Source organism: Lissotriton helveticus, chromosome 2_1, assembly GCF_964261635.1.
Source record: "Lissotriton helveticus chromosome 2_1, aLisHel1.1, whole genome shotgun sequence".
In the NCBI taxonomy this organism is placed as follows: domain Eukaryota; kingdom Metazoa; phylum Chordata; class Amphibia; order Caudata; family Salamandridae; genus Lissotriton; species Lissotriton helveticus.
This window is the reverse complement of record NC_136059.1, coordinates 587,453,034-587,481,007: the sequence shown is the minus strand read 5'-3', so window position 1 is coordinate 587,481,007 and position 27,974 is coordinate 587,453,034. Positions and strand designations below refer to the sequence as shown.

The 27,974-nt window shown below is 46.2% G+C and overlaps 1 protein-coding gene across 1 annotated transcript in view; it reads left to right on the top strand.

Annotated features, from left to right (window-relative positions):
* The window catches only part of TMEM171 (transmembrane protein 171), a 210,672-nt gene that overhangs the window by 114,699 nt on the left and 67,999 nt on the right, over positions 1-27,974 (top strand). The window contains exon 3 of the mRNA XM_078675271.1: positions 8,855-9,545. Within this exon, the coding sequence (XP_078531397.1) occupies positions 8,906-9,545 (640 nt within the window). The 5' untranslated portion in view covers positions 8,855-8,905. The remainder of the gene's footprint in view (positions 1-8,854; positions 9,546-27,974) is intronic.

Sequence of the window (27,974 nt, the reverse complement as noted above, 5' to 3'; positions counted from 1 at the left end):
TCCCATTAACCAGCCTTCCAAAGCCTTAGTGGCACAATCAACAAAGTCAGTCCAATCCTGAGCCTGAGTTTTCTGGGTGTCTCTGAACATTAACCTGTACTGTTCAGTTGTTAAGCCAAACCCATCAATCAGTGCAGTTTTCAGGACTTGGTAATCATTAGCATCCTCATCTCTAACAGTGAGGAGCGTATCTCTACCTTTGCCTTCAAAGGAGAGCCACAATATAGCTGCCCACTGACTCTGGGGTACCTGCTGTACTTTGAAGGCTCTCTCCAGAGCAGTTATCCACTTGTGGATATCATCTCCTGTCTTATAGGAGGGCACTATTTTACTCAGGTTTCTAGTATCAAACCCCCTTTCTTTATCCCTAGGGATATTGCTGCCACCAGTGGGGACTACCCCACTCAACTGTTGCTCTCTAGCAAAGGCAAGCTTTTCTTTGGCAAGGGCAAGTTCTTCCCTTTGAATCCTCAGATTAGCCGCCCTCATCTTTGCCTCATGTTCTCTCCTCTGAGGGGAAGTCATCCTCCTTTGAGCAGATACATGAGAGGCACGAGAGTGCACAGATCTATTGGAGTCCCTAGAATGAGATCTATCTCTTCTAACCCCAAAGTTAGGCCTGCTTAGGGTTAGCACTGGGGGTCCCCCAGTTCCTTCCCTATGTAGGTCTAGGTTGGCCCTTGTAAGTCTGCTGACTAAAGGTTGCCCATTGTCTGCCTCACCCTCAGATAAATCTTCCTGTTCCTCCTCAGCAACATTCTCTGTTTCAGGGAGGTTAGAGTCTGGATCACCAGGAGTACCTTCTAAGGGGGGCATGCTCCCATCTGGATTAGAGGGGCCTGGGTTAGAGGCCTTTCTAGCATCATATGTCTCTAAGAGACCTAACAGAAAAGGAGTGGAACCCTGTTTCAATTTCCTGGAGGTACACAATTGTCTCATCTCCTGGAAACTGAGAGCTGCATATCTGGAAAGGACCTGTGGAGGGTCACTAACCACTAGGGGAGTCTCTGAAGTCTCTCCATGGGTAGACATGCTTTCTAGTGAGGTATAAGTGATGCACCTACCTACACTATGGGTTTTCCTACTGATCCCTTGCTAAGAGTTGTAGTTAGGGTGTGCTAGCCCCTTTCTATTACAACAGCTGGTTCAGTAGAACTCAGAGTATTTCTAAGCTTGTTATATGTACCTATGGTAACTTATGTGATCTTTCAAATGATATTTCAAGATTATACGTGGTCAAAACAACAGCAAGCTCAAATCCCAACCGCTGCACACCAATGTGAGAAGTTGGCCTGATATATGATGCTCACTAGTTCTAGTGATCACCTTGTATCGGTCCAAACAACCCTTATGGTGATTGGTTGTAAGTCAACCTTATAGACCAGCTATCCTAATGGTAGCATGGACAAAGCAGTCTTAGGCTAAACTCTTTTGGCATGTGAAGCCAGCTGTTTTACCACAATGTAACCCCTTGAATACCAGATGAAAGGACACCACACAGGTTGTTATGAAAATAAACAATATATTTATTAATAACAAAACCCCTCTGAACTCTTTATGAGATCAGAGGGCTAAGCACATGACAATCTCTTAGGATAAATACGATAAGTTGCACAAAATTACAATGGTGCCCTAGGGGCACGGCAAACCATATACTAAGTAAATGGGTTAAGGAAATCGATAGAAGGAATGGAGCTGTCCAGAGGCTGTAGGACCGCTGGGACTACGCTATCCTAACTTTAGGTAAGAAATAGGAGGCCCACGGGACGCGGGTGCAGAGTGTGATGCGTAACAACGTCTATGGACAGTACAGTTCAAGAAAAAGGTGAATACGGACAATCCTGACTAGTTAGGACTAAAACGACTGTGAATCTGGACACTAGGAGAGTCAAGCTACCCTTGCGCACCGGAATGCTCTCGTTACCTCACCCACGGGCTGCGGGTGCATAGGTGCGAAGTCGTGTCGGGTTTCTGCGTTGAAGTCAATGGAGCCTGAAAGAAAAGATGCTGCAGGCGACCAGGAGGAAGATGTCCGGTGTGATCCAAGGGTGGATCAGGAAAGCTGAAGACCTGAAAGCAGAGGGGACAATGTTCAAAGTCACTAGCCAGTGACTGAAGTGGAACCAGAACCAGGAAGGAACCAGATGTTGTCGTCGCGATCAGGTGAAGAGTGGATGCTTGACTCTGCAGCCACGTGGACCAGGAGGTGTCTTCGACGACCAGGATGGAGACACGAGCTGTCCCACGCAGGCTCTCGCTGTCGGCGGTGTCTGTTCCGGATTCGGCGTCAACCGGCCTTGGCAACGGCAACCCACGCGGTGAGTAGAAAAGGCGTCTGGTGCGGACTAGGAGAGTCCGGGGTGCTCCTCTTTTGGAAGGGAGCAAGGGCCAGTCTGGAGCAACAAGACCAGTGTAGTTTTCAAAGTTCGTCGTCTAGGAGGTCACTAGCCAGCCGGCAAGTGACCAGACAACGCGTCGAGCAGCAAACAAGCAGAAGGGCCCCACGCAGATCTCGTGGAAGCTGGAGGGAGCTGGAGGGCTGATCTTCAGTGCAGGGGCTGCTCGGGGCTGGGGCTTCTCAATCCCCAAAGCACTTGGTCGAGTTTACCTCGGGAGTCGTGCTGGAAGCGAAGTGCAGTTTCTCCAAGATGGCCGGTCCCACGTGTCTCCTCGCACCCACGGATCTCAGCTGTACTGCAGATGTGAGTTGAGGTCGGAGAGGTCTGGGAATCCGGGTCTCGTCGGGCTCTGAAGTCTGGATCCTCGAGGGAAGACGTCAAAGTGAAGCCGCTGGACGCTTGATGGTGCCTGCAGTTGCAGGTTGGACACTCCTTGCCCACAAGGGAGATTTCTTCAGTCTTCTGTTGTAGAAAGTCGAAATCCAGAGTTTCTTCTTGTAGAGTTTCAGTTCAGGATTAATCTAATTTGAAATGGGACCAGCACCTTTATTCTCCTAAAGGGGGCTGCACTAGTGACTAGGTCCCTCCCATGGGTGGGACCAGGTAGGGGGGTGGTTACACCCCCTATCCTTTGTCCGGATTTCGCGCCAGAGCTGGGGCAGGGATGCCCCAGCAACTGGTTTGAACCGGTGTATGCACAGGGCACCTTGTGTGCCCCAGGCATGTCTCATTCCTTTCAGGCCTGTCCTACCCAATACACAAAATCCTGTCTGGGGTGGTGCTAGCACCTCCCAAGGCAGGAAACCCTTTGTTCAAGCCTCCCTCGCTGGAAGGATTCTCAGCAGCAGGAGGTCAGACTTGTGTCTGTGGTGGCAGCATCCATTTTGTGATGCCAAGGCTCGAGTTAACTTTAACCGGGGTTCACAGTTACACACATGTTGTGTCCCTCTAGAAGGGTGGAATGCTACCCCCGTCGCCAGAATTGGCGAGGGGGTAGTATTCCAATTCGTATGACACCTTACTCGACATGTTTTGATAATGCTATACCAAAGTTAGCATTTAACCGCGAGGATTATAATGCACTTAAGAGTATATGGTATAGCGTTATCATGGAACAGCTATTAGGACTTGGTTCCGCGAGCTGCAGACGGGCTCAGCTCATGCCAGAGCACCATCTCACATAATTCCAAGCACTCTGCCTTCAAGATCGATAAGGCCTGCCATAGGAGTGACTGATAGGAGTATATGTGTCCATTTTAGGGTTAGATATAGGTATACTATATCTACAGCAAAGGGTGATTACACCGCCTTGCCCCAGCTGTCTTAGCAGCCAGTTGTGTCTATTTAGATGGCCAGCCAGGGGTGGCATAATACATGCTTCAGCCCCTGGTAGGCCCTGGGTACACCTATGCCCTGGGTACCTAAGGTACACTGTACAGGGACTGATAAGGTGGCCCAGTACCAATTGGTAAATGCACCTAAAGTACATGGTTGCCAATTTAGAGAGAGAACAGCTAGGCTGTGGGTCTGATTAGCAGGCCCACAGCCAGGGAAAGTCGTAAACCAGTGAAGCAAAAAGCAAAAATCTGGGGTGACCATAGGATTGCAGACCCTACTCTCCTACACAGCGGTGCACTTGATCGCAGAGGCTTGCAGTTAAATAAGTGGCATTTATTTAGAGTTGTAAAGTGGAGCAGTATCAGGTTAAGCGCTGCCCATGTATTCCGTATAGATCGCTACGGCGATGTAGTTGCGCTTGTGTAAGCGGGAATCGAAGAAACAGAGGAGGCATTTATGTTGCGATACTGTTTATTTATTGATATTAGGTGCTGCTTTCGCCTGGGACTAGGGCGGTAATAGGGAAGGGATGCCTCTTGATCCTTCTCTTGTGGCCGCTCCCTCGTATTGCTTGTCGATGCTTCTCCAGTGTGCCCCAGGCTAGTTTGGCAGCTGCAAAGAAGAGAAAAGAAAGAAATGGAACTTAGAATCTGGCCGCTTCGATAATGCACGCAGGGAAAGAGTGTGAGGACGCACTCCGTGTATCACAACTCTAGGGGATATGGGTGCCGACAGTGCTCAGGGAAGGTAGTGTTCAGGGACCGCCGGTGATTGTTGGGATGGTTTACACCTTTCTTCCCGCCCAGCCCGCGATACGAGCACGTACCTGTGCTAGCCACACTTCTCCAGACGGGTGGCAGGGCGGAGCGTGTTGTCGTTGGCCTCCTATGCTTAGAGCTGGTGGTTCCAGGCATCCTCTCGTGCTCCTCGGGCTCGCAGGCTGTTCTCCTTCCGCTACTTCGCTCGTCTTCTTCACCACGCTGTTTTCCTCTTTGTCTCCGCACTCTACTCCTCCGGGTGAATAACACACCTGCAGATTGGAAGTCCCGGGCATTTCTTCCTCCGCCTCCGTGACGTCAGAGAAAGGGGCGGGGACTCCAGCAAACTCGGCCCAGTTAAAGTAACACGGCCCGTGTCGGTGTCAGGCAGTCTAAACGGAGAAATTCCGGGTTGCTGTGGGGAGAGAGACGGGAGGAGCCATGGGTGGGTCTTATAGGTATCACATCCTCTAACAGGCTCTCGTTCCGACCCTCCTCGTCACAGCTTGATACTAAACACTGAAACAATGTTAATTTTAAAAAGTGATCTCTATGTTCTCTCTGTTGTATAGCGTAAAACTAGCAGTGTATACAGTGCTGTAAAGTAGCAGTATAATATATTTTGTTCATCACTAGTACCGTACTTGGCCCAGTACACTGGGCAGCATGGGCTACAGATGGCTGGTTATCGTTGTGCTGGATAGAGAAGCATCATTGGCTACAAAGTGCAGTACAAGTAGTACACCAGAGTATAGGCAGCAGAGTGCAGTAAAGCCTTGTTCATTATAAAGTGATTCCCGGGTACTCTACATTAAACTAATGTTCTCGCGTCCTTGCCACTGCATAGTTCAATGCGGTCCATACAAGTAGTACTGTGTAACTAAGCAGCTCTGTGCAAATATTCAGCTCTGCTGATTTATACAAGGCACAGTCTAAGTACTCACTCATGGCTGCTTCCATTCATTCCAGCTCCTGGCCCATCTGCTTAAGTCCCAGGTTTCAGGGCTCCTCCTAGGTCCCTGGCACCGCCCCTGACCAGAGGACCCACCAGGACATCACCACGGCAGCCATCCTCGGTGTTCCGGGCCCAGGACTTAACTACCCCGCACACTTCCGCGTCAAGAGCCACGCCCGCCTCTAGAATGCAGCGGATACAACCACACCTACCTGCCTCTGAAGTCACACCTACTGGTTGAGTAATCACGCCCACCCCTTCTAAGACCCAACCATTCTTACTTTGGAGACACGCCCATTTCTTAGGAGCCACGCCTATCACATTTAGAACTATACCTTTACGGATAAAACAACGTCCACATCTTTATATTTGGTATACCTCCCCTTTTCATTGCCCACTTGAGCCCCCTTCTATGAAAACCCGCACATCCCAGTCCGAACTCCTAAGCAACCCCTACCCCTCAAATGTTGTTTGAGTCATGTCAACCTTTTCGCACGACTCCACGATCAACCACCAATCGAAACCTGCAAAGGCCACACCCATATTTAAATTTCCAAGGTTGCAACAGTCTCTCTCTGCCTGTCCCAGAGCCTGATTCATGAAGATGGTATTTAGGTATTTTATGTCGCAGTGGCACATTCTGAGCAGCAGCCGCTGGGATTGCACCGAGGCACTACATCGCAACCTTTTGAAGACATTTTTACAATATTTGGGGAATTTGTTAATGTTCACCAGAATATTCCAGGACGTTATCAAATTGGCTAATATGCCACATAGACCATTTCTAGGTTTGGGGTTCGCTATTCAAGCTTCCGAAAAACCGTGTTTCTCAATTGGCGCAAAAGAAGACGAAACTTGAGGCTAGCTGGGGAGGGACGGAGTGGAGGGGGGGCGAGCAGGGTTGTTGATCGTATCCGAGACCTGGGCGCATTGCGAAGCTGTCTTATAATCCACAAATGCAGCGGCCCCAAAAACTCGAGGCTAGCTGGGGAGGGACGGAGTGGAGGGGGAGCGAGAAGGGTTGATGATCGTATCAGAGACCTGGGCGCATCGCGAAGCTGTCTAATAATCCGCAAATGCAGTGGCGATCTTTTCAAGGACATGTTTTTCAACAGATACCCGGGGAAACTCTAACCATGTTCATTTTCCATGTCACTTCACTAGCGTGCAAACAAATGCGTTGAATTACAACCAGTTTTGATCATATTATAAAAGTTTCAACTATTGGAAGTTTTTACTTTATTTTTCACAGTTGTTACTTGTATGATTTAGAGCTCTCTAATTCCGCAGTGCCATACGTGAGCAGCTCACCAAGTGTAGATATTTGCTCTGTGTTCTGGAATGACGTAAACTTTTCTTTTTCTGCCTTCCCACTTGGACGGGCTCGGCCAGACTTCCTGCTGGCGTAAAAGGTTTATTATCTTCTTTATGGGCCATCTGTTTGGACCCATAAAGAAGATAACAAACCTTTTACTCCAGCAGGAAGTCAGGGCAGTCCGTCCAAGTAGGACGGACAAAAAAGAGAAAAGTGTACGTCAATGGAAGCTCTTTTCCATTGGCTGGCCACCGTTTGTGACGCCAGCCAATGGAAAAGAGGGGCAGGGCGTAAACCTTGTTAGCGCAAGCTACCCAAAAACATAAAATCTCGCCAGCGAGACTGCGCATGTGCGCAGCCTACGCTAGCCGAGACCTAAAAAGGGAAAAGCAGGCAGTAAATACTTTATAACAATTTATTCAGTAATTGCATTCTTTTTGTCATTATGCATTTTTAGTTTTTTTGTAACGAGATCCAGTGCTCGCACATAGTTAAAGAAAAGTGCAGTGATAAGTGATATAAGAAGAAAACTGCATTACACATAGACATATGACTCCTTTTACATCTATTGTTGACAGCGTTTTGACCTCTGGCAATGTGAGGTCATCATCAGACTGGGCGTGTGCACCCAGATTCTGGAAATAGAATATACAACTAGGGCTCTGATTGGAGCAAGATGGGGCCTGTCTAAGGTAGAAACAATTAAAAGGTGTTTGAGATGGGGGGGAGATGACTTGCCCGGGGCAACAGAAGGGCAGGAGTAAATCCCAAAACGAATGAGCCCGCAGCGCAAAATTAGGAACTGCGTACCCTTTGTATTGTCCCTGCAGCGCAGTGGCAGAGTAGATCCTAAGGCATCTACTGGTGCCCTAGAATCAGAGAGAATTACGTTCTTGGGGGGCACACGTGCAGCAGAAAAAAAGTACCTCCCTGGCTGTTATGGCACTAGAGAGGTTTCGTAATCTGTGCACCCTTTTCGTATACACTTCTTGGATTTCCGTCCATCAGTTGTGTATGTTTGGTTTGTGTATAGTTGGTAGATCTGTGTTTAGTTCAGTAGTTAGTGTTGGTTCATGTGAAAGTAAAATAAGTTTGATCCTCCTAAATCTTAATAGTGTTACTTGCATGATTGTATGGAACTATCTCGAGGTAATTAATAACTACATACAAAAATATTTAATTGCGTTGTAATGCAGTGATTTGGTCAATGTAGGGGAAGGAATATTTTTGTCATGCAATAGAATGCATTTGCTGTAGTGGGGGGATACTGTGATCTGAGGCTTTGGTGACCACTCCCTTGCTTGTGCAGATTATTTCTGGACTGCATCACTAGCTAGGCCAGTGGCAGTGATTAGACTTTTTTGGCTATGATGGTGTATGTTTGAGCTTGGTTTATTTGAATGCTTCTAAGGTGCGTGGTGTGGTGGAAGGGGAGTTCCGCTGAGTTGGCAGCTCTTTTCCAGAAATGTTTGGCTTTGTTGCCCTGTTGCGAACATGAGGGTGTCAGGAGTTCTATCTGGCATCTTGTTTGAAAGAGGCGAATTTGACGTGTGGTTGGTAAGGTACTGTGTAGTGAGTATTGTTAGGTGCAAGTGGTGAATGTTCTCCGTTTCCAAAATAGTTGATTATATTGCATATAGGGTTATCTAAAAAAATGTTGTAGGTCTGTCCAGTGTGTTGATTTGGATGTTATACAGCATCGAAAATCATGGTGGCATTGGCTTCGGTGAGAGCATTGATAGTCAGCTATACGCCAAGTATGCACATGTAAATGGAACCAACAATTCTCGCACAGATCTTTGCATTGAAATATAACCGCTAGAGCTAAGAATTGTATCTAGCTTCCCATGAACAGAGTCTGACTTGCAATACAAGGTCTCTTGCACTGTCAAGGATGTGTTTCCTTCTCTATAACCCGTGCTCCATTTGCCAGTTTTTACAAGTACTTATTTTGCTGTATGAGCAGAAGTCTTTGTGTGGTACACAGACTCAGCCATTCATTCACATACACTTAACAAAAACTTGATGATAAAACCATTGCTTTCAAGCATGTAAATTAATGTGTTCTTGTTCCTTTTTTTTGTTGTAGGTCTTGCTGACCGTCTTTGCGTCTGACCAGTCGAACTGAAGCTTGTCCACAATGTATCCATTCTCCATCCCCATATGTTTTGGGGATGGGAATGCTGGACGTGTCACCAAGTTTGTTTTTGTTCTTTTTGTTTTGGGGGTATTTATCTTTTGTGCTGGAATTTTGCTTTCAATCTTTGGCTTCCAGGCATGCCAGGTGGAGGGGTTCCATGAGTGTAGCATGACCCTGAAGGTTTTGGGGCCTTCTCTTGCGGCACTTGGTCTGGGCTCCATCTTAATAGCCAAGTCTAGAGCAAGGCTTTACCTCAGGCAGAGACAATTGCAAGGCGACCAAGAGGAAAATGACAGCTTCTTTCTTTGCGGGGAAAACAACCAGTTTGCCCAGTTTCTGATTTTTGGCTTTCTGTTTCTAGCCAGTGGACTTCTGATCAGTGTACTAGGTATGTGGGTTCCTGGGTGCAGTACGGGATCACAGCACCAGCAAGGGAACAATTCTACTGCGCCAAACATTGAGCTCCGAAGCTGTGGGTTGCTTTCACTGCAGATCATGGGACCTTTGATTGTGCTTGTTGGGTTATGCTTTTTTGTGGTGGCCCATATCAAGAAGAAACACGTTCCAACTCCCAGCGAAGAGGCGTCTCTTGAGGAAGAACCGCCAGCGCCTGCCTCAGTGCCGTTCCAGATAACAGTAGGTAAGTGAATAATTGGAGTTTATTGGGGAACTGGGTTCGAGTCTCGGTAATGACGTTAAACCTCCTGTGATTCTGGGCAAATCACTTAATCTCCCTGTGCCTAACAAAAATGAATGTGTCCTGATGTAACGTGACTGGTGCTATGTAGAGTGCTCTGATACCCGGTTCGGTTTCGGGTCAAGTTCGCGCTATATAAAACTCTGGAAAAAAAGAAAAGTTACTGTCCCATGCACACTGTCACCCATCTCCCTTACTCGGCTACTCCTTTCGTGTTCTGTTGCTATTTTGTTTTCCTTACTATCTCTATGCCTCTACTATCAGACTGCTGTAGAATCATCATGCATCCCAGCTTTATCATGGGACTGCATTTAGGTTCTAACCCCCCCCCTTTTTTATATATATATATATATATATATATATATATATATATATATACACACACACATATTTTGAAACATAAGGTCCTGGAATTTGGATGTTGTTGGTCAGGGCTCCCATTTTTAGGTCTCGCCCTGGAATTAGCATCCAAAGGATGCTTCCAGGGACGGAGACGTATAGTCAGCTGTCTCGAGGGAAGGACGGACGAGAAGGTGCACGAGCGCAGTCCAGGCTGGATTGCTGTGCGCGAACGCGCACGATCCGTCCTGCGCCGCCCTCCCAGCCTACCATGCATGCATGCAAGCATGCACACAGACAGACACAGACACACACACACACACGTCGCAGACAGACACTCGCTCTCACACACACACCCCCTCCCCCACAGTCACACACACGCACGCACTCCAAGACACATACATACACGCACGCACGCACACACACACACACACACATACACAGGCCGCGCGCACGTACATGCTCCCCCCCCCTCCCCCCACCCGCCGCTCAGCAACGCACTCACCGGCTTCCTCTCCTCAGCTGCAAGGCCCGGCAGCAGGACTCTTCTTCCCTCCTTCGGCACCGGGGCGCAGGGTAGGCTCCTGCCTGCTCCGGTGCTTCCTGCTCCCAACACGGCTCCAATTGCGGCTCTTCCGTGGGAGGCGGGGTAGGCTCCCGCCCTCCTACTTCCTGTTTCCGGGTGTCGCGCCGGCCTGCCTGACTTCCTGGTCGCAGGCCGGCAGAGTAACGAGGATGTTTTGCGGTATGTATTTATTTAGTTAATTATGCATTTTTATATAGCGCAGACTTTACCCGAAGGCGGTATTTATTTATTTATGTATTTATGCATTTTTATATAGCGCGGACTTTACCCGAAGGCGGTATTTATTTATTCATGTATTTATGCATTTTTATATAGCGCGGACTTTACCCGAAGGCGGTATTTATTTCTTCATGTATTTATGCATTTTTTAGCTTGTACTCCAACATCCACTCTCGCACCAGACAATTTATACTACCCTGTCTTGTAGTTGGGCTTGGGAATTCATATTCCGGACAAATCGGACATGTCTGCAGTGGCAAACTTGGGATCGAGTGGATGTTCGCTGGCAGCTCCATGAGGCTGTTTTAATTGTGGACTGTTCACTATGCCAGTAACATTAATGCTTGCTGAATCCTTCTGCTGTGCCGCTTAGTGTGTGTTAAAAGGATCAAATATGAGGAGCTTTATTGTGAAACACCTGATCAGTAAACTGGGGTCTGCTAGATTAGTTAAGCATGTGGCTGTCACACATAAAACATGGTCCCTTGAGGCATCCTCTGTGCTCCCTTTCTTGAATCTGAAACTGCATTTTCAATGTAATACATAAACTGCCGTTGCATGCCCATTCAGCAGCAGATGTCAGCCAGCTGGAAAGTGTGGATTAACGTTCAAATGGCAAAACCTTAGTTTTGGCTGTTGGCTGTTTTCCAAAGGCCCTTTGGATAATTCAGAACAAAGGGGGTGGGGGAACTGCAGGCCGCAGTCATTTCCCTTCGCAAAAAAACCTCATGAGGACAGGAAAGCGGACAGGATGGACACACACCATCTGTGTGAACTCTGGCAGACTGTCAACATGATGATGACAACAGCAGCAGGGCCAGGTGAGCAGCCCCGCCCCCGCTGCCAGAAGGGGGAACAGTAGGTGATGGCGATGGTTGAGCCAGAGATGTGTCTGCAACGATGCTCCCCGAGGAGAATTGGCCACACCCTTCTTTTAAGGAGAAAACGTGTAAAGTGTGCAAGGCTTGAACCAAAGGCGACACGAGTCATCGGGAGAGAGGCTGCATAGTTGACAAGGCCCCGTAGATGACCCATGAAACTAAGGGCACATTGTCAGCATATCTTCTCTCAGCCCCTGTGCGGGCTCTTTACACATGGTGAACACATCTGTACAAAACGTCCCGTAATAACTGTACAGAATATAAACACGTCTCAAGATAGCGCCTTGAAGGTCTCTGTACACACTGAACTCATCTGTACACAGGCTATTATACGGGTCTGTACATATGGTGAAGACATCTGTATTAAACGCCATGTACTCTTTTTTTACGCACTGTAAACGCGTCTGTACACAGCGCCATGAAGGTCTCTGTACACCCTGCCAGCACATCTGTACACAGCCTCGGCTTTGTAAACGTGAATACATCTGTACAACGTACCATATCGTTTTCTCTGTACTTTGTGGATCCATATGTACACGGCCTGCACGTAACTTTCTACACGTTGTGAATTCACCATCATGTGGGTCTCAGTACTCCTTATAAACACATTTGAGTCTGTTAGTTGGATGAATGGAATAAAGGATGAACAGAGGAGGGAAGAGTTTAAAAATGATTTTTCGTGAGTTCATAGTAGTAAAATAGGTTTGGGATGAGTCAGACATTGGAGGTGGGGAATATTTTGGAAGAAGAATGCAATGAGTCATGGAGTGGTGGTTTGGGGGGGTGTTAGGTATTTTTCTTTCTCTGCAGTGGGTGGAAAACAATATATAGATACACAAGAGGTATACATATACATTGCATCATATAGCTCGCCCTTCTCATTTCAAACGTATCAGATTTCTGCCGTGACAAAGCAGTATCTTGTTCATATTAAACAGCTTGGTTGGGTTGTTCCTAGTCCTCTCTTATAAGTGATGGTTGCCAATGCGTTTTTACTGTCCAGAGTGAACTGTGGCGAATCAGCTTACTTTGGCTACCTGAAAAATTAATTATTGAGCTGGCTACAAAAACTTCAAAATATGGTTGTCAGGCTGCTGCTCAATCGACCGTGTGACTAAAACATCACCATCAGCTATGTATCAACAAACTTATTTGTTTTAAAGTTCTTTGCCTCGGGATTCGAGTCTTGCACAACCACTCTACGGCATTCTTTTCTCATTAAGTCAGAAAACGCATCCCACGTCGCCAGCTGAGATATCTCAGCAGTCCACTGTTCTGTGTCCCAAAGTATAGACTTCAGAGATGACGAGAACGATCCGTTCCGGTAGCCTACCTGTGGAATCCACTTCCATCTTCGAATAGAGCTGAAACAATTCTTGACAAATTAAGGAATCTGCCTAAAACCTGGGTTCCTGCCCCCTCATCATGTGCCTTGTATTGGCCACTGCACTGTGGTTGAGGTACCATTAGAACCAAGAGACTCCACCCACGAGTGTAAGTTTGCGCTAAAAGCAACATGAACATATATAAATAAAAACATTCTGAACATATATAAATAAATGCATTCTGCCCAGCCAGACACAGGTCTCTGTACATTCTGTGGACGTTCTTCGATACCAATGTTTATCATACAGGGCACTGTACACACTGTTATCTCATTTATAGGCATCATGTAGGTCTATGTACACACAGTGAACAAGTCTGTATATAAAAACATTCCACCTCACTTACTGCCTTCATCAAACTCTCTGGGAGACCCAAGCTGGGGCCTTCAGAGGCAAAGTAATTAAGTCGAGAGGTCCCACCTTTTTACTAGATGATAGATAGACACGTTTTAGCCAATTTGCAGCTTCCTTGAAAGTTCAAGACCCTTTTATTTGCTGAAAAGAGATTAATTAAATATTGCCGCGCTTTCTGAACATTCCCATGAGATGGCAGTCCAACGATCCCTTTCCAGGCAGTAGCTTCAGGTGTCACGGAAGCAGACAAGGAAGTGAGCCCCTTAATTGGCATTCCTCGTGGTTTTGACACAAACCTTAGTTGCCTCAGTGGAATTACTGGAGTGCGCATGTGTTTACACCAATAGCCCGCGCAGACCTACCAAGGACCTTTACAGTAAAGCCAGCATATTGGTACGTCCCTGGTAGCACCGTGGGCCCGTCTAGCCCCAATTAACCTCTTCTTTATTGGTTTCCAATAGGTTTACTCGATGTGATTAGCACCTTCAGGGGCAGAGCTACACAATCTTAGTGTCTCTAACAGGAAGGCAGCCAGGTTCACAACACATATTGCATTGCAAATGCTATAGGTGTCACATTTGTGAAAGTTAAAACTATTGGCATTGTAAATGACAAAGCTATTACTTTAGCTATTACTATAGCTAAATAAAAAAAATGTAATTCGCAATACCAATGGCTCAAACTTTCCTAATGCGAGACCTATTGCATTGCAAATGCTTGTTACTGTATGTACCATTGCATTGTATGCATTACACATCTTTTTAGACATGATGGCCCTCATTATAAATGACCCCATCCAGAGTTATGAGATTCCAAAAACACAGCAGTCAGTTCACTTTTACAAGGACATTTCAGCTGCTGGAAACAGGCCAACTCTCAGTGTGAAAGTGCAAGGGAAAATGAAGAATTACCAGAGGGATCAGACCTGGAATTACTAGATTCCTCCCTCCCTAGCTCCTTATATTTTACTAGACCTGCAGGGTCCAACTTGTAATGGGCGATACTTTCCCCAGTCCTGTCATTGCTGGGCTCACCTGGTATCAGTTACTCCGAGGGTGGGAAAATTCTGGCCCATTTGCCAGACCACTTTCGATAAGGGCCCATATTTTTTCATGCAGTGTTCTGTCTTGTGTACTTGTTAGCCTTTTATGTGCAGGTGCTCTATAGGGCAATATTAAGAAAATGTAGGAGGACTGCCTGCAGGACAGGAAACTAAATTCTCCACATACCCCTGCATGGAGACACTAGTGATGTCTGCTGTTCATGTTTCTGGCTGGCTTTTGATTGCAGAGCACCGATCACTTAACTCGAACATTAGCTAAAAAATGCAACCTTGCATCAAGGAAGATTTTTTTTTTTAAAAAGCGTTACAATGAACAGCCGTGGCTTATTTTATGAGAAACTAAGCCTTCTTTCCTTCATTTGTCATATGAATGCACCTGAGCCCTCCTGGAGGCGTTTTTCAACAGCTTGGCAGCCTAGCTCTTGTGCTGGACAGTTTCATCCACTGTAGCTTCAAGGAAAGATTAACTTGCAGCACATTAGTTTTGTGATTTGAGAGGCCCTATTTCACTCTTGGTAGCAATACCTGAACGCCCCTTACCAGGGCCACAAGGGAAAATCTGTTCTTTGCTCGCTCCTAACAGAACAGGTAAGAACTATCTCAACTTTGATAAAGGCATTTCAAGATAAGGCTATCTAAACCTAAATAGAATCTTTTTTTATGACGGCAAGAGCTGTTCTTAGGAGCTGGAAGCTAGGAGGTCTCTGTAGACTTAATTGCAAAATAACTACATTGATGCTCCCAACACGTCTGGTCTCGAGGATGCTGAAACAATAGCTATAATGTTGGTCTTTGCGGAGTCGAGGTTGTAGGACATGACATTGTTTGAAGCTCGGGTGCACTTTAAATTTAGGATTAACATTTACGATTACAACAATAGCCGTACGAAGTTTAACGTACATTTTTTGTTGTAAGGCTTAACTTATTGGTAGTTTTTGTGGGACAGCATTTCAGATAGTACTTCTATATAAGCTACAAGCATGGCTTGGCAGGTGCCAGTTTCTCTGAAAAGAAGTGTGGCTAGAGGGCACCATGTTTCTTATTGCTGCTAAAACTAGCCAGAGCAGGTTACTAAGGCACAAGTCCTAAACAAAAAAGAAGTGGGGGGACTAACCTAGTTAGGCAGTATGCTAGGGACATCATGGCGCGTGACATCATGGTGGTGATATCCTGGTGCATGACCTCACACATGCCATCACAAGAATTGACCTCATAGAAAGTGTCATCACAAGCCACGACTTTACAGAAAGTGGCATCACAAGAAGTGACATCCTGTCTAAAGCCCTCACACATGTTTAGCAGGTTTATCATCTGCACGTTTGAGTGCATTGCGAGGCTAATAGCACAGTGAGCTATGGAAGATATGTGACTTCTCCAACTTGCAGTCCGCCAGTTTTATGTGACACATCCTGTACATTCATTTACAAACGTATATAATTTATTGTGCGTGTATAATATGCACGTTTTGATGTAAAGCGCTCTGACACCCTATATTGGGATGGGTAGGGCTATACAAGAAAAAATAGTGGTACTTAAAGTATTTCAACGCCTCCTCAGGTATAGTAAGCTCTATATAAATGCAATTTGCTTTGTGTAAATACTGGGAAAGACCAACACATCTGACATTATTCCAGTGTATTCATATCTCCTAAACAGGGACTGAACAAAGTAAAAACGTGAAAAGCTGCCTTTCTTAAGTATATGTGAAGTGCTAACAAGGTGTGAGCCTTTGTTTCCCCTCAGCTTCATTTGCATCAGGTGTGAGGCTCCTGACTGCTCCTTGCCAAGAGACTAAAACAAAAGGAGGCCTGATGACTCCTCAAATTCGGCCTTTGTTATGGGTCCAGCAGGAGTCTTAAATAAGAAAACCCCGTCCCTGCGCCTGCACGCTGTTGCAGATGGAAAGCAGACAATGTGCAGGCGCTTCTGAAAGTGTCCCGGTGTTTGGAAATTACACCAGGACGAGTTCAGCACATTATTCAGTGAGGCCCAAATTCTTGGCGGGGTGGACGGCGTACAGCCTGTTAAAATAGTGGGTGGACGCTGTCCACCTGCATGTTTCCCGACTTGTACCTTGTTTGCATGTTACCTTGTTTCTTCCATGCCCCTCGAATATGGTGAGACTTTGCACAGGCTTTTACGTGTCTTTTTAAAAAAATTTATTTTGTATTAAGCAATAAAATATGTGTATCCTCATGTTTTAAATGAGTGCAACCTCTAACAAACTACATGATTGCAGGATATGTTGCGCCAAAAACCGAAATCGTTCTGCTGATTCTGAAATTATTTGTGTCAGTGGAAAATGTAACCTTATGTAAAGGTAGACGATTCGGAAGAGTTTAGTGGGGGAAATACTGTTAATTTTCTCATCAATCAACTATATGCAAAATGGAGAGGGGAAAAAAACTACGATCATCGAATGTGTTTTATTCTCCATATTTTTCACCACGTTGCATTTTATTTTGCACTTCTTCATACTTCCTCGGTTGTTTGGTGACCCGTAGGCTCTGAAGGCAGAAGTAGCATTCAGTGGTCATGCTAGTGGCTGGATTTCGTCTTTGTTAATTTGAATGCTTTTCTGTTTGCCATTTTTACTTTCAACAGTCTTTCTCCTATTCTGCGAAATGTTAATTAGTGTTTCGGAGTACACTGGAGCACGTACATGGAAACATTAACTCCTTCCCAAATTCTGTGCAACGTTGATTACTTTGTCTGGAAATCAGACCCTTTAAACTCTGTGAGCAGTTTCCTGATTAACATCATGTCGGCTTACGTTTGGTTGCTGCTAGTTTTAGTTCTGTTCCTTTTGTGCCTAGCTGGTTTTACACCTGCCTGTTCAGGTTGGTTTTTGCATCTGCTTTTCCTGGTAGTAAATTTCTCCCCCACACGCGCGCATTCCCCGTTGTCCTCTTTCCCACCCACGTTTTATTTGTATTTCAAACATAGTCAGCCGTGGCAGGTGCTGCGAGTTCTGCTTCTGCCTCCCTAAAGTATTGTTTTAGCATAGTTTTATCATTAAGAGTTCGTGCTTAGTTAAAATAACAATAGTTTATAAGAGTATGAGTTTAGGAGCCCACACCCACCCCCACTGCTACAAAGTGCAGCGTTTGCCACAAGGGAGTAGCTAGAAAATCGAAATACACCCACTTTAAACCAAAGCTCCGATGGCAGGAAGTAAGTGAGCCAAACCTCCCTACAAGAGCTTCTTTGTCTATTCCATCCAAGCATCTATCCATTCATCCTTTCACCACCCACTGATATCGACCATTCTGTCATCCATTGATTCTTTCATCCATCAGTCTGTCACCATTGCATCCATCATCTTTGTAGGCATCCATCAATACATCCATTCACCCATACAGCCACCATTTGACTTCACATCCATCAATAAAGTCTTGAATCCATCAATTGACAGTTTGTCCATCCACCCATTCAATCAATCAGGAGTGTATGAAGTGAGGATCTCAAGGCGCTGGGAGGGTTGGGGGGGGGGGGAGGGGTTGCAGCTCCGGATCAGTCAAAGAGCCAATTATTAATCTATCCATCCGCTCAGATTTCCATTTGCTTTGCCATCCATCCTTTCAGGTTTCTATTTATTATGCCATCGGTCCATACACTCAGATTTCCATCTACTCTGCCATCCTTTCATCCACCCATCCATCATTTCAGATTTTGATTTACTCTGCCATGCATTCATCCACCCATCCACCTCAGATTTCCATTTACTGTCTCCCTTTCACCCATCCATCCTCTCATCACTCGTCTCTCCTTTACCCACCAATTCCTTTCATTCACCCATTCCTTTCATCCACTCCTCTTTTTACCCATCCTTCACTCACTCATCCATCCCCTTACCCAGCCATCTTTTCACCCACTAATGCATCCACTCCTCCATCCTTCTTTCCTGTTTCTATCAACCAATCTTTCTTTCTTCTTTTAGCAATAATGAATTATGAGCTTTTATCTGCCAACTTGCAAATGAAGGACCCCCATAAAGAAATCCCACCCCCACTGTAGCTTCTAAAGCAGGGGGTTCACGACGACCCGAAGTTGCTGATACAACGCCTGCCTCGTCTTTCTTCCACCACCTACACTTATGTCTATTTAACTCACTCTTGCAGGTTCTTTTCCATCTCTACTTTCACCTATTGCAGTTTTCCTATCTTTCTGTTCTTCTACTTTCTCTTTTCTGCCTTTCTTTCATTTTTCTGCCTTTCTTTCCTTTGTTATAGTTCAAAGTCTGATGATAAAAACATAAGCACTGTTACCCAAAAATGTGTGTCACTGTCCACCTCCTGTACTTACCTACCCAAATTAACCACTGTGATATATCATTATTGCAGCAGGTGCAGAGGCATTAGAAATCAGGAGACTGACAGGCCCTCTCTATTCGAGTTAAAGCTACTTTTGCAATGAAGAAGCAAAGGCACTGTTTTCCTACCTTGATTTATTGCCCCTGGCAGCCTTGCTATGCTACTGTTAGTTAATAGGTCAGGCAGACTTCCACAATTGTTTCAGGTTATTTCCGCAGAACATCAAAGGGCAGAATACAAAATATTTTCAATGGCTCTCCTTTCTCTATTTTCCTGTATAGTGCTAACCGTGCACTTTTGTGGAGTTGCACCACTGACGGAAGGCGGTTGTCATGACCCGGCTCCTCTTGAAACTCTGAGCAGGGCTTCATGTTTGAAGCAGTGGCTGCCTTCTCGTTCAATTGCTTTCCAAGAGCAAATGTAGGCTTTTTTTCATATTCCTTATGTATTGTAATTTTCACAGGCGAGTGAATTTTCAAAAATAAGAAACTTTATTTATAGTTGAGAATTAACCATCTTTCAGTAAAACCCAAATCAGGGCATGCCTCTGTATCGGTGCAAGACTCTGATTTAGCAGAGAAATCACTCCATGGACATATTATAGGGAACAATGTAAAGGCGAGTCTTCAAAGGCCTTTTAACTATCTAGACACTCTTCACAATTACAGGGACTGATGTTAAAAAAACAGATAATAGCAACTGGAAACCTGGCTACACTCTGTCGCTCCACACTCAAGGAAAACCCACGGGGACTGCTTAGGAATTATTGACCTGCCTCTTGGGAAAGCAGGATGGGATGCTAGGCCAGTCCGAAACTTGGTCTTTAGAGCCCTGGTGTCCAGGTAGAGGATAGAACATCCCCCATGGCAGATCTTGTGCGAATCCATTATTTCTCCAAATAGCCATTGAACAGTGACGTCGCAATGCTAAATTTCAGTTATCAGGTTTGGGTTGCTTCAGTGTGATCTGGTTAACAGCATTCAATGACGTCTAATCCTACAGTTTTGGAATATCTTGTTTGTACTGCAGTGGTTTCACTCTGGAGCCTTTTTGTTGAAGGTCAAGTCTCTCACGTTCTAAGTGCAGGAATTGTTTTCTTAACTTCAAAATGGTAATTTTAGAGAACAGCTATCTTGCTTTGACCATGGCCATTATATGGCAAGACAAATTATGTCCAGCTAGTGAAATGATTTTTGCTGCCATATGCAGAGTGCCATATTATCCTTCTCCAACTCTCATGCCTCTTTGGTATAGGGGCATCCTTTCCTGCTGGTGGGGGATATCTAGGTTCCACAATTGGTAGAGCTGAGGCTAGTTTCCAAATCCTGCTTTACCTGAGACTGATTAGGATTGTTGAATGCTTCATTTTTTGATAACCTCATAGAATATGCACATCAAGCCAACCGAAAGAATAACTTATAAAATGGTGATTGGTACACTCCAGCATTGTAAGTTGAAGATGATACTTAACTGAGCAATGACATGATAAATCCTTAAATATACTAATAGTAGAACTTTTAGGGCAAGAGCATTAGGTAAATATGGCAATGCTGTTAAAATGGCAGTACTTGCTTGAGAGTTTAAGGATATATGGGCTAAAGTCCAACGTGGACATTGTGGAGAGAGCTATTACAAGTAAGTAATTCATAACCTTTTTCAAAAAACATATAAACTGTTTGTGGATTAATATCTGCAAGAATTTGCAAGTGGTTATGATGCACCAAGAGCCTACTCTCATTATTGAGATTAGTACAATATGTGATAAACAATCGCTTTCCTGGACAGAGGATGACCCTGCAAGTATCACGGTATAAATATGTTGATTAAGGATTTTTGGAATTTGTTGAAAATAGGGCTGTGCAGATTAGGAACCTAGGCTTTGTTGTCAAATTACTAACCTCCAATGAAACCATTCTCGTCAAATTTAGCAAAGCCCATAGCTCTGGGATAATGCTGCATATGGTCTTTCTGAGGATGGCTACTAACAAGCACTAATGACCACTGGTGCAGTGATGGCTCTTCTGCACAGGTACGGTGTACGGATGCAGTGTAAAAAGTCACAATAAGACTAAGGTGATCAGGTGTGTGCTTTGAAAGCTAATTGGCTTGGAAGGCTGAAGAGGAAGTAGGATATTGCACCCATTATTACATTTATAAAGGGCTTGATACTCCTTTGAAAAAGTAATTGGTATTGAGGTGTGAATCTCCATACGTCAGATAGGCTGCAAATGTGTTACGTCCCTGTTTCCACGCGGGAGAGGGAAAGAAATGGATGTTGAGGGAGAGGAAGAACTCTCTACCAGAATGATCCTTAAGAGAAGAGTATTAACATGCTTGATGCCGTGGAAGAGTGAGCGAAGGCTGGTGAAAGCACGAGTGGCCAGTGAGAGATTGCCGAAGATGTAATCCATCCTGCACATGGGAGAGTGGCGGGAGGGATATGGGAAAAAGTGGAGCTCCAACATATGTGATTTCGCTCCGGGCCAGTTCTACTGATTTGAGATACATAGTTAATTTCTTTACCAGTTGTGCGAACCTAGCTTATGGCTGTGTGCACGTAGGAAGATTCCTAAACTAGTCAAGAGGACAATTTCTTTGAAGTATTTTTTTTCGTATTACTAATTCTCTTTGATTTTCTAAACCTGCAGCACTCTACAACAGTAAGGCTTGATTGCTCGACCTTGCTACCCAGAGAGACCAATCTACAACGAAAGTTCTTGGCATTCAATTTATCAGCACAGTAAAAGTTTCTGAGGCTTGCAGATGATGGGCAGTTTTTTGTGCAAAGATTGCTTAGTTTCCTTAGACCGGTCTGGACAGAAACCGAACTTTAGATTTGGGAAACTTGATATACTGTTCAATCAAATATTTCATCAGCTGCCACCAGGTAGGAAGTCTTTAATTTAGGCCAAAACTACAATTTTAGGAGATACTGTGCTGCAGACACCTAATTGTTAGCGTTTTGCATGACACACTAAAGCCAAATGTTGGCTCTGTATAAATACTTTTAGTATAGAGCTACATAGCTCAGCATCTGAGTACCGGAACAGCTAAACTAATGTTGGCAGATAATGTAGCGTGGGAGTCCAGTTAGTTGGTCTCATAATGCAGCACGCGTCCAAGCCTAAGGTGTGTGAAATAAACAGTCCAGCAAATTATCATGGGACAATGGAAAGTATATGCCCAGTATCTAGCACAGTGGGGTCCAGTGCATGTAAACTACATTCAGATTGTGGCTGATTGTTGTGCCCCGCAGGCTCGGATGTTAAGGGTGCATGTACAAAATAAGGCTTATAAAAATAAAATGAATCAAAAACTTCCTTCAGAAGGACGTCATATTAAGAGCAAAGAAACACACTACAATAGGCCAGGTATGAAGAGCATACTATGTGCATATTTTGAAGGTCATCTGTTGCTCCAAATAACAAAGTGATGAATGCATTGCTTGAATGAATCTCTGCTGCAGGCGGTCTCTGGGGCGTTATATCTTGAGTGGCATGGTGTGTGCAAAAAGCCACATGGACCAGTATGGTGCCCGACTATTTCCCATAGGCGGAGTCTCGTTCAACCATCTCACCCATCACTCTTGTTTTCCTCGTGAAGGTCAGGTGTGTATCCTGCTCTGCTGAACTTTCGTCGAGCACCACTGAAGGAGATGTCCGCTGGATTAGATTTAGACTTGCTGTGCTGATATGTAGCTCTGCCTATTGGATAAACCATGTCCACGCATGTCGCTGAAGCTGCGCAGTATTTTTCTTAAGAGGAAAGTTATGATGGAATGTGGCAATCTGAAACAAGGTTTGCATCACACTGGAGGGAAGGACTTGCGTAAAAGGTGATGTGTGAGGTATGGTTTTCCATCATATAAGTGAATAAGTAACTTTTAAAGAGCTTGCGGTGACGTGTAATAGCTTCAAGGCTGAACACGAGCACTGGAGGCTGTGATTGTGGCCTCATTCCCCCTGTAATGGGTTACTGCTTGGAAAGAACCGTTCCAGACTGCGGAGCGAGAATGCATGCGGTGAAGCAGAACAATCTGCTTTACTTTTGGGACGGGAATTCTGGTCCATTTGAGACCAGCAGGAAAGGAAAAGTCATTTATATTAAAGGGGAAAATATGAGAGCCTCTGACACGTCACAGCTGGATGTGGTACTAGGAGGTGTGGAAATCTGACTTCCTCGCACCTAAAGTTGGAAGGTTGATTCCTAGCACCTAAAGTTGTACGGTTGTTTCACCTTTTCTGAAATTCTGGCCTCAAGAGCATCAACCATAGCCTTAGGTCAGCGTGTGCCTGCCTGCACATCTGTACTGCGTTCCACTGGTTCATATGAAAGTCTGAGTGACTGGCAGGAGTGTTTTGTGTCCTGGTTCAGGCTGCTCAGGAATGAGTCCTGCACTTTTCTGCTCCTGTGCTTAGCGCCGTTTCTCAGCCGAGAGTTTATTAACTCAAGCCATGTGTTCATTAACAAGAAGCTGCTCTTATTTTGCGTTGTTTTTCTTTAACTAAGCAGTTTTATTAAAGCTTTACCCAACAGATATGTAAAACCAGAAACAAGGATGCTTCAGTTTTGACGTTTCCCACTGCAGAAGAGCTGACGGGATCCACACAGTCAACTTTGTAAGCCATTTTAACTAGGCATTTAATATTTCCAACCGAACGTCTGGAAAGAATAATGAACGTGAATGCATCTCTAATCCGATCATTTTAGCTAAAAAGGCTTCCACTACACCCAGAGTTTTTGTGTTTAAAACAACTTCAAAGATGCTACTCTTATTTTTTTTGTCCTCATCTCACCTTTAAGCAAATTGCAAAATATTACAGCCGTTTTATGGACCTGGGCTCCCTCCGCCGACTGCACTTGCTTCGGTCTCCCGACCAACTCCTTACACTGGAGTTTTAAAGATGTAATCCTAGGACCAGGAGCCTTCACGTTTAATTCTCTACACAGTTTCAAGTCTCCGCCCATGATGATAAGAGGTTGCCAGAGGCTATTTAAGATGTTACCCACACTGGCGACATCAAGACGGGCCATTGCAAATGCAGAATTCAACCAATCTTCTATTCTTGGGGGGTTGGGGTCTTTCCATTTCTGGCAGATTTCCCTGCGCGCTAGTAAAATAAGACGCAGTAAAAGTCCTCTGTCCTTCGCTGACAGATTGTTTGTTGAAGAGCAGTCATTGGCAAAAAAGACAAGAGTCCCATTAACTGTGCTATTTATACCAAAAATCTTGCGCATGTAGCCCCCAATCCCTTCCGAAATGTTGCAAGCTTTGCACATTCAAAAAAAAAACATGGATGTAATTTGCTTTAGGGGCCAAGCACCTATAACATTTCGGCTCGGGGGTTTGTAATGAAGTTAACAGTCTAGTAGTTGGGGGGGCGGAGCTAGTGGGGCTGAGGGGAACAGGAGGGGTCAGGACAGGAGGAGGGTTAGTTAGAGTAGGGACAGGGAAGATGCTGGATGTGTATAATAAAGCTCCAGTAAGATACCAAGCAGTGTCTGTACGATGCTACAACTGGCGACGAGGGTGGGATTCTAAACTCGCTGCTTGCAGCACTCTGAGAGAAACCCCTGTCCCAGGCAGCGTCGAGGAAACGCTGCCGAGTGGAGTCAAGCTGCCGCCTGAAAAGACGAGGCCAGCAGCCGGTGACCCTGCCCCTCCAGAGACTGAGAGGGAGCCGAGAGGGGCCGCAGGAACGAGCGCTGAACCGCTCGAAAGAAACTAAGCTGATCGCGCTGAAGCGCGTCTCACGCTGGAAGCGTGTGCCCTGGGTGAGTGGTCCGAGTACAGAGATCGGGAGCCCACTCCAACCCTGTGTTGCGCCCAAGAACGCAGAAGAAGTGCCCCCAGCGCAGTGGACATCGTCCGTGAAGTACTGCCAGCGAGCGCCGCTGAGAGCGCTGAAGTTGGGGCTCGAGCGCTCACCGACGGTAAAAAACCTCACGCCTGATGCGTGAGTCGTGGCATGCTGTCGGCGAAGAAGCGCGGGAACCTGCAGAGTAAGGCGGGAGCCCACCCCAGCCTCACCTGGTGGCCGTAGTGGCTGAAGAGAAGTGTACCCTGACGTGTGCTGCCGCCTGAAGTCGTCTGCCGGTGAGTCCAGAGGAGATTGGGACTGAATGAGCCGAGAGAGAAAGCCTCGTGTGCATGCAGTGACGGCGGCCATCTTGGAGTCAGGCACCTTTTGAGACAGACCCCTTAGTGGTTGCAGGGCGGCCATTTTGAAGTCAGGCATCCAGCAATTTCAACAAGCACTGACAAGAACAAATAAACAAGCATTGGCAGAAGGATGCAAACAAGCATTGACAAAAGCAAACGAACAAGCATTGATAAAAGCAAATAAACAAGCATTGGCGAAAAAGAGCAAACAAGCAGTGATAAAAGCAAATAAACAAGCATTGGCGAAAGGAGCAAACAAGCATTGACAGAAGCAAATAAACAAGCATCGACAGCGGCGAACGTGAGTGAACTACAGGAACAAACGTTGATAAACGACAGCTGCGTAGTGAAGAAACAAGCAGAGGCAAAGAAAAGAGCGCAAAAGAAACAGCAACACGATGGTGACCCTCAACGTTTCACCGCAGCGGAATGAAGTTAAGCCCCTCGTTGCGGGAGGATCACACTTGCGAGCTCCAGAACCCCTGACTGTGACCACGGGTGGGAGCATGGGCCCCAAGTGGCAAGAATGGCTAGAAGACTTTGAGGACTATGTCGAGGGATCCAAAGTGACAGTAGACAAAGAAAAGCTAATTGCCCTCCGCAACCTAGCAGGCCGGGAGATAAGCAAGATTATTAAGGACCTTCCGCCTGCTGATGCGGGAACATATGACAAAGTACGTGAGGCCTTAAACAAAAAGTTCCTCCTTAAAAGGAATGTGGACTATGAACGCCATGCATTTCACCAGGCACGTCAAGGGAAAGAGGAAGCGATGAGTGCATTCATTACCCGGTTACGACGGCTGTCGAGACACTGCGAATTTGAAACCTTCTCGCCTGATGCTGCCATCAAATCGCAAATCATAACCGGCTGCCATTCAGAAACGCTCAGAAGGCGACTGCTGAGGAAGCCTCACGGATTGGAAGAAATAGAGGAGATGACTCGTGTCTACGACCAAGCGGAGGAACATGCCGCCACCATTGAAACAGGACACAGTGTCAGTCATGAGCAGGCGCACCGTGTTCAAGAGCGACCCAGTAGTAGACACAAGTACTCGCAAGAGAAACACTGGAAGCCAAGACAGTCCTCTCGCCAACGGCGCCCGGAATATAGGAGGAGAGATCCATGGCGAAGGGACCAAAAGCCAGAAAGAACTAGACGATGTTATCGATGTGGGTATGACTATCCTCATATAGACACTTGTCCAGCAATGGGTCAAGGATGCAGGAAATGTGGGCGATCGAATCACTTCGAAGCAATGTGCGGAGACTATCACAAAGAAAGGGGAAGTGAAACAACGAGACCGTCTCGCTCTGATACAAGGAAGCATCACATACGGGCCGTTCAGGGAGAGCCCATGCGATCCCCAGACTCATCGCATTCCAGCTGGGAATCACGCAGGTCGCGTTGGGAACGCAGATCCCCGTCGCGTGATTCGAGATCCTCTTCGTCCAGAGACTCTGCCTACACTGTAGAATACTTAAACATGATAGCCGACTCCGATCAACTCAAAAGGTACCCCCGCCTAGACATTAAAGTGGGAAATCACGACACTAAATTCGTAATGGACAGCGGGGCTTCGCTGAACTACATCCCAGTCACGGAGCACGAGAAAATGATCCCGAAGCCCCCATTGACTTTTGCACCGGTCCGTGTTTTCACGTGGATGTCCAAAAAACCACTCCCTTGTCTGGGAAAATTTCACACGACACTCACTCACGACAACATCACCATACCTGCGGTAATACATGTCATCATGGGGCCTGAAGCCGATTGCCTACTCAGCCTCCCCACCGCAGAGCGTCTTCGTCTGGTGGAAATTTTGTTCAAGGTCTCCGACAACCAGAACTGCGTCAGCAAATTTCCCAAGCTATTCCGGGGCCTGGGCAAATTGAAAGGCCGTCAGATCCATCTGCACATTGACGAACAGGTCAGACCCGTTGCACAGCACCCGCGACGGGTTCCATTCCATCTCCAAAGTGCCGTCGAGGACGAACTTCAAGAACTCCTAGCAGTGGACATCATAGAGCGCACTGATGGCCCGACCCCATGGGTGTCACCGGTGGTCATCGTACCGAAGAAAGGGACTCCCAACAAAGTGAGACTGTGCGTTGACATGCGCCTTCCCAACACTGCGATTGAAAGGGAGAGGCACCCTCGACCGCACCTGAGTGACATGATCGCTGCACTGAATGGTGCCAAGGTGTTTTCGAAGCTGGACTTAAACAAGGGCTATCACCAGCTAGAATTGGACTCCAAATCCCGATACATCACCACGTTTGCAACACACCTAGGACTTTTTAGGTATAAACGGTTGAGTTTCGGTGTCTCGTCCGCCGCTGAAATCTTCCAGGAGGTGATCCGGCAGATAATCCAGCACATCCCCAACACCCTGAACTACAGCGACGACATCTTAGTCTATGGGTCGGATGTTCGTGAGCACGACATCGCTCTTGATCGCGTCTGTCATGCCCTGCTGGACGCCAATCTGACATTGAACAAGGAGAAATGTGAGTTTCACCAGGCCACTCTGAAATTCTTTGGCCACATCTTCTCTGATGAGGGTATGAAGCCGGATCCGGACAAGATTGCAACATTGAACAATACCAAGAGTCCACAGGACGTCAACGACTTGAGATCCTTCTTGGGGATGGCCAGCTACTGTGCTCGCTACATCCGTGACTATGCGACCATCAGCCACCCCCTTCGGATCCTCACCAAACTTGGCCAACCGTTCGACTGGACCCCTCAGTACGAGCGAGCATTCAAACACATCAAGCGCGCCGTGGAGTCGGCCGACAGCATCTCCTACTTCAATCCTCACAGGAAGACCGAGATCATGGTGGATGCCAGCCCCGTTGGTTTGGGGGCCATCTTAGCTCAATACGATAATGAATCTGACCAGAGGAGGATTGTTGCTTATGCCAGTCGCAGCCTGTCCGATCCTGAAAAGAAGTACTCTCAACCTGAAATGGAAAGTCTTGCTGTGGTCTGGGCGTGCGAACACTTTCACGTCTTTGTGTATGGCAAGCACTTTACCTTGATCACCGATCATCAGGCGCTGGTCACCA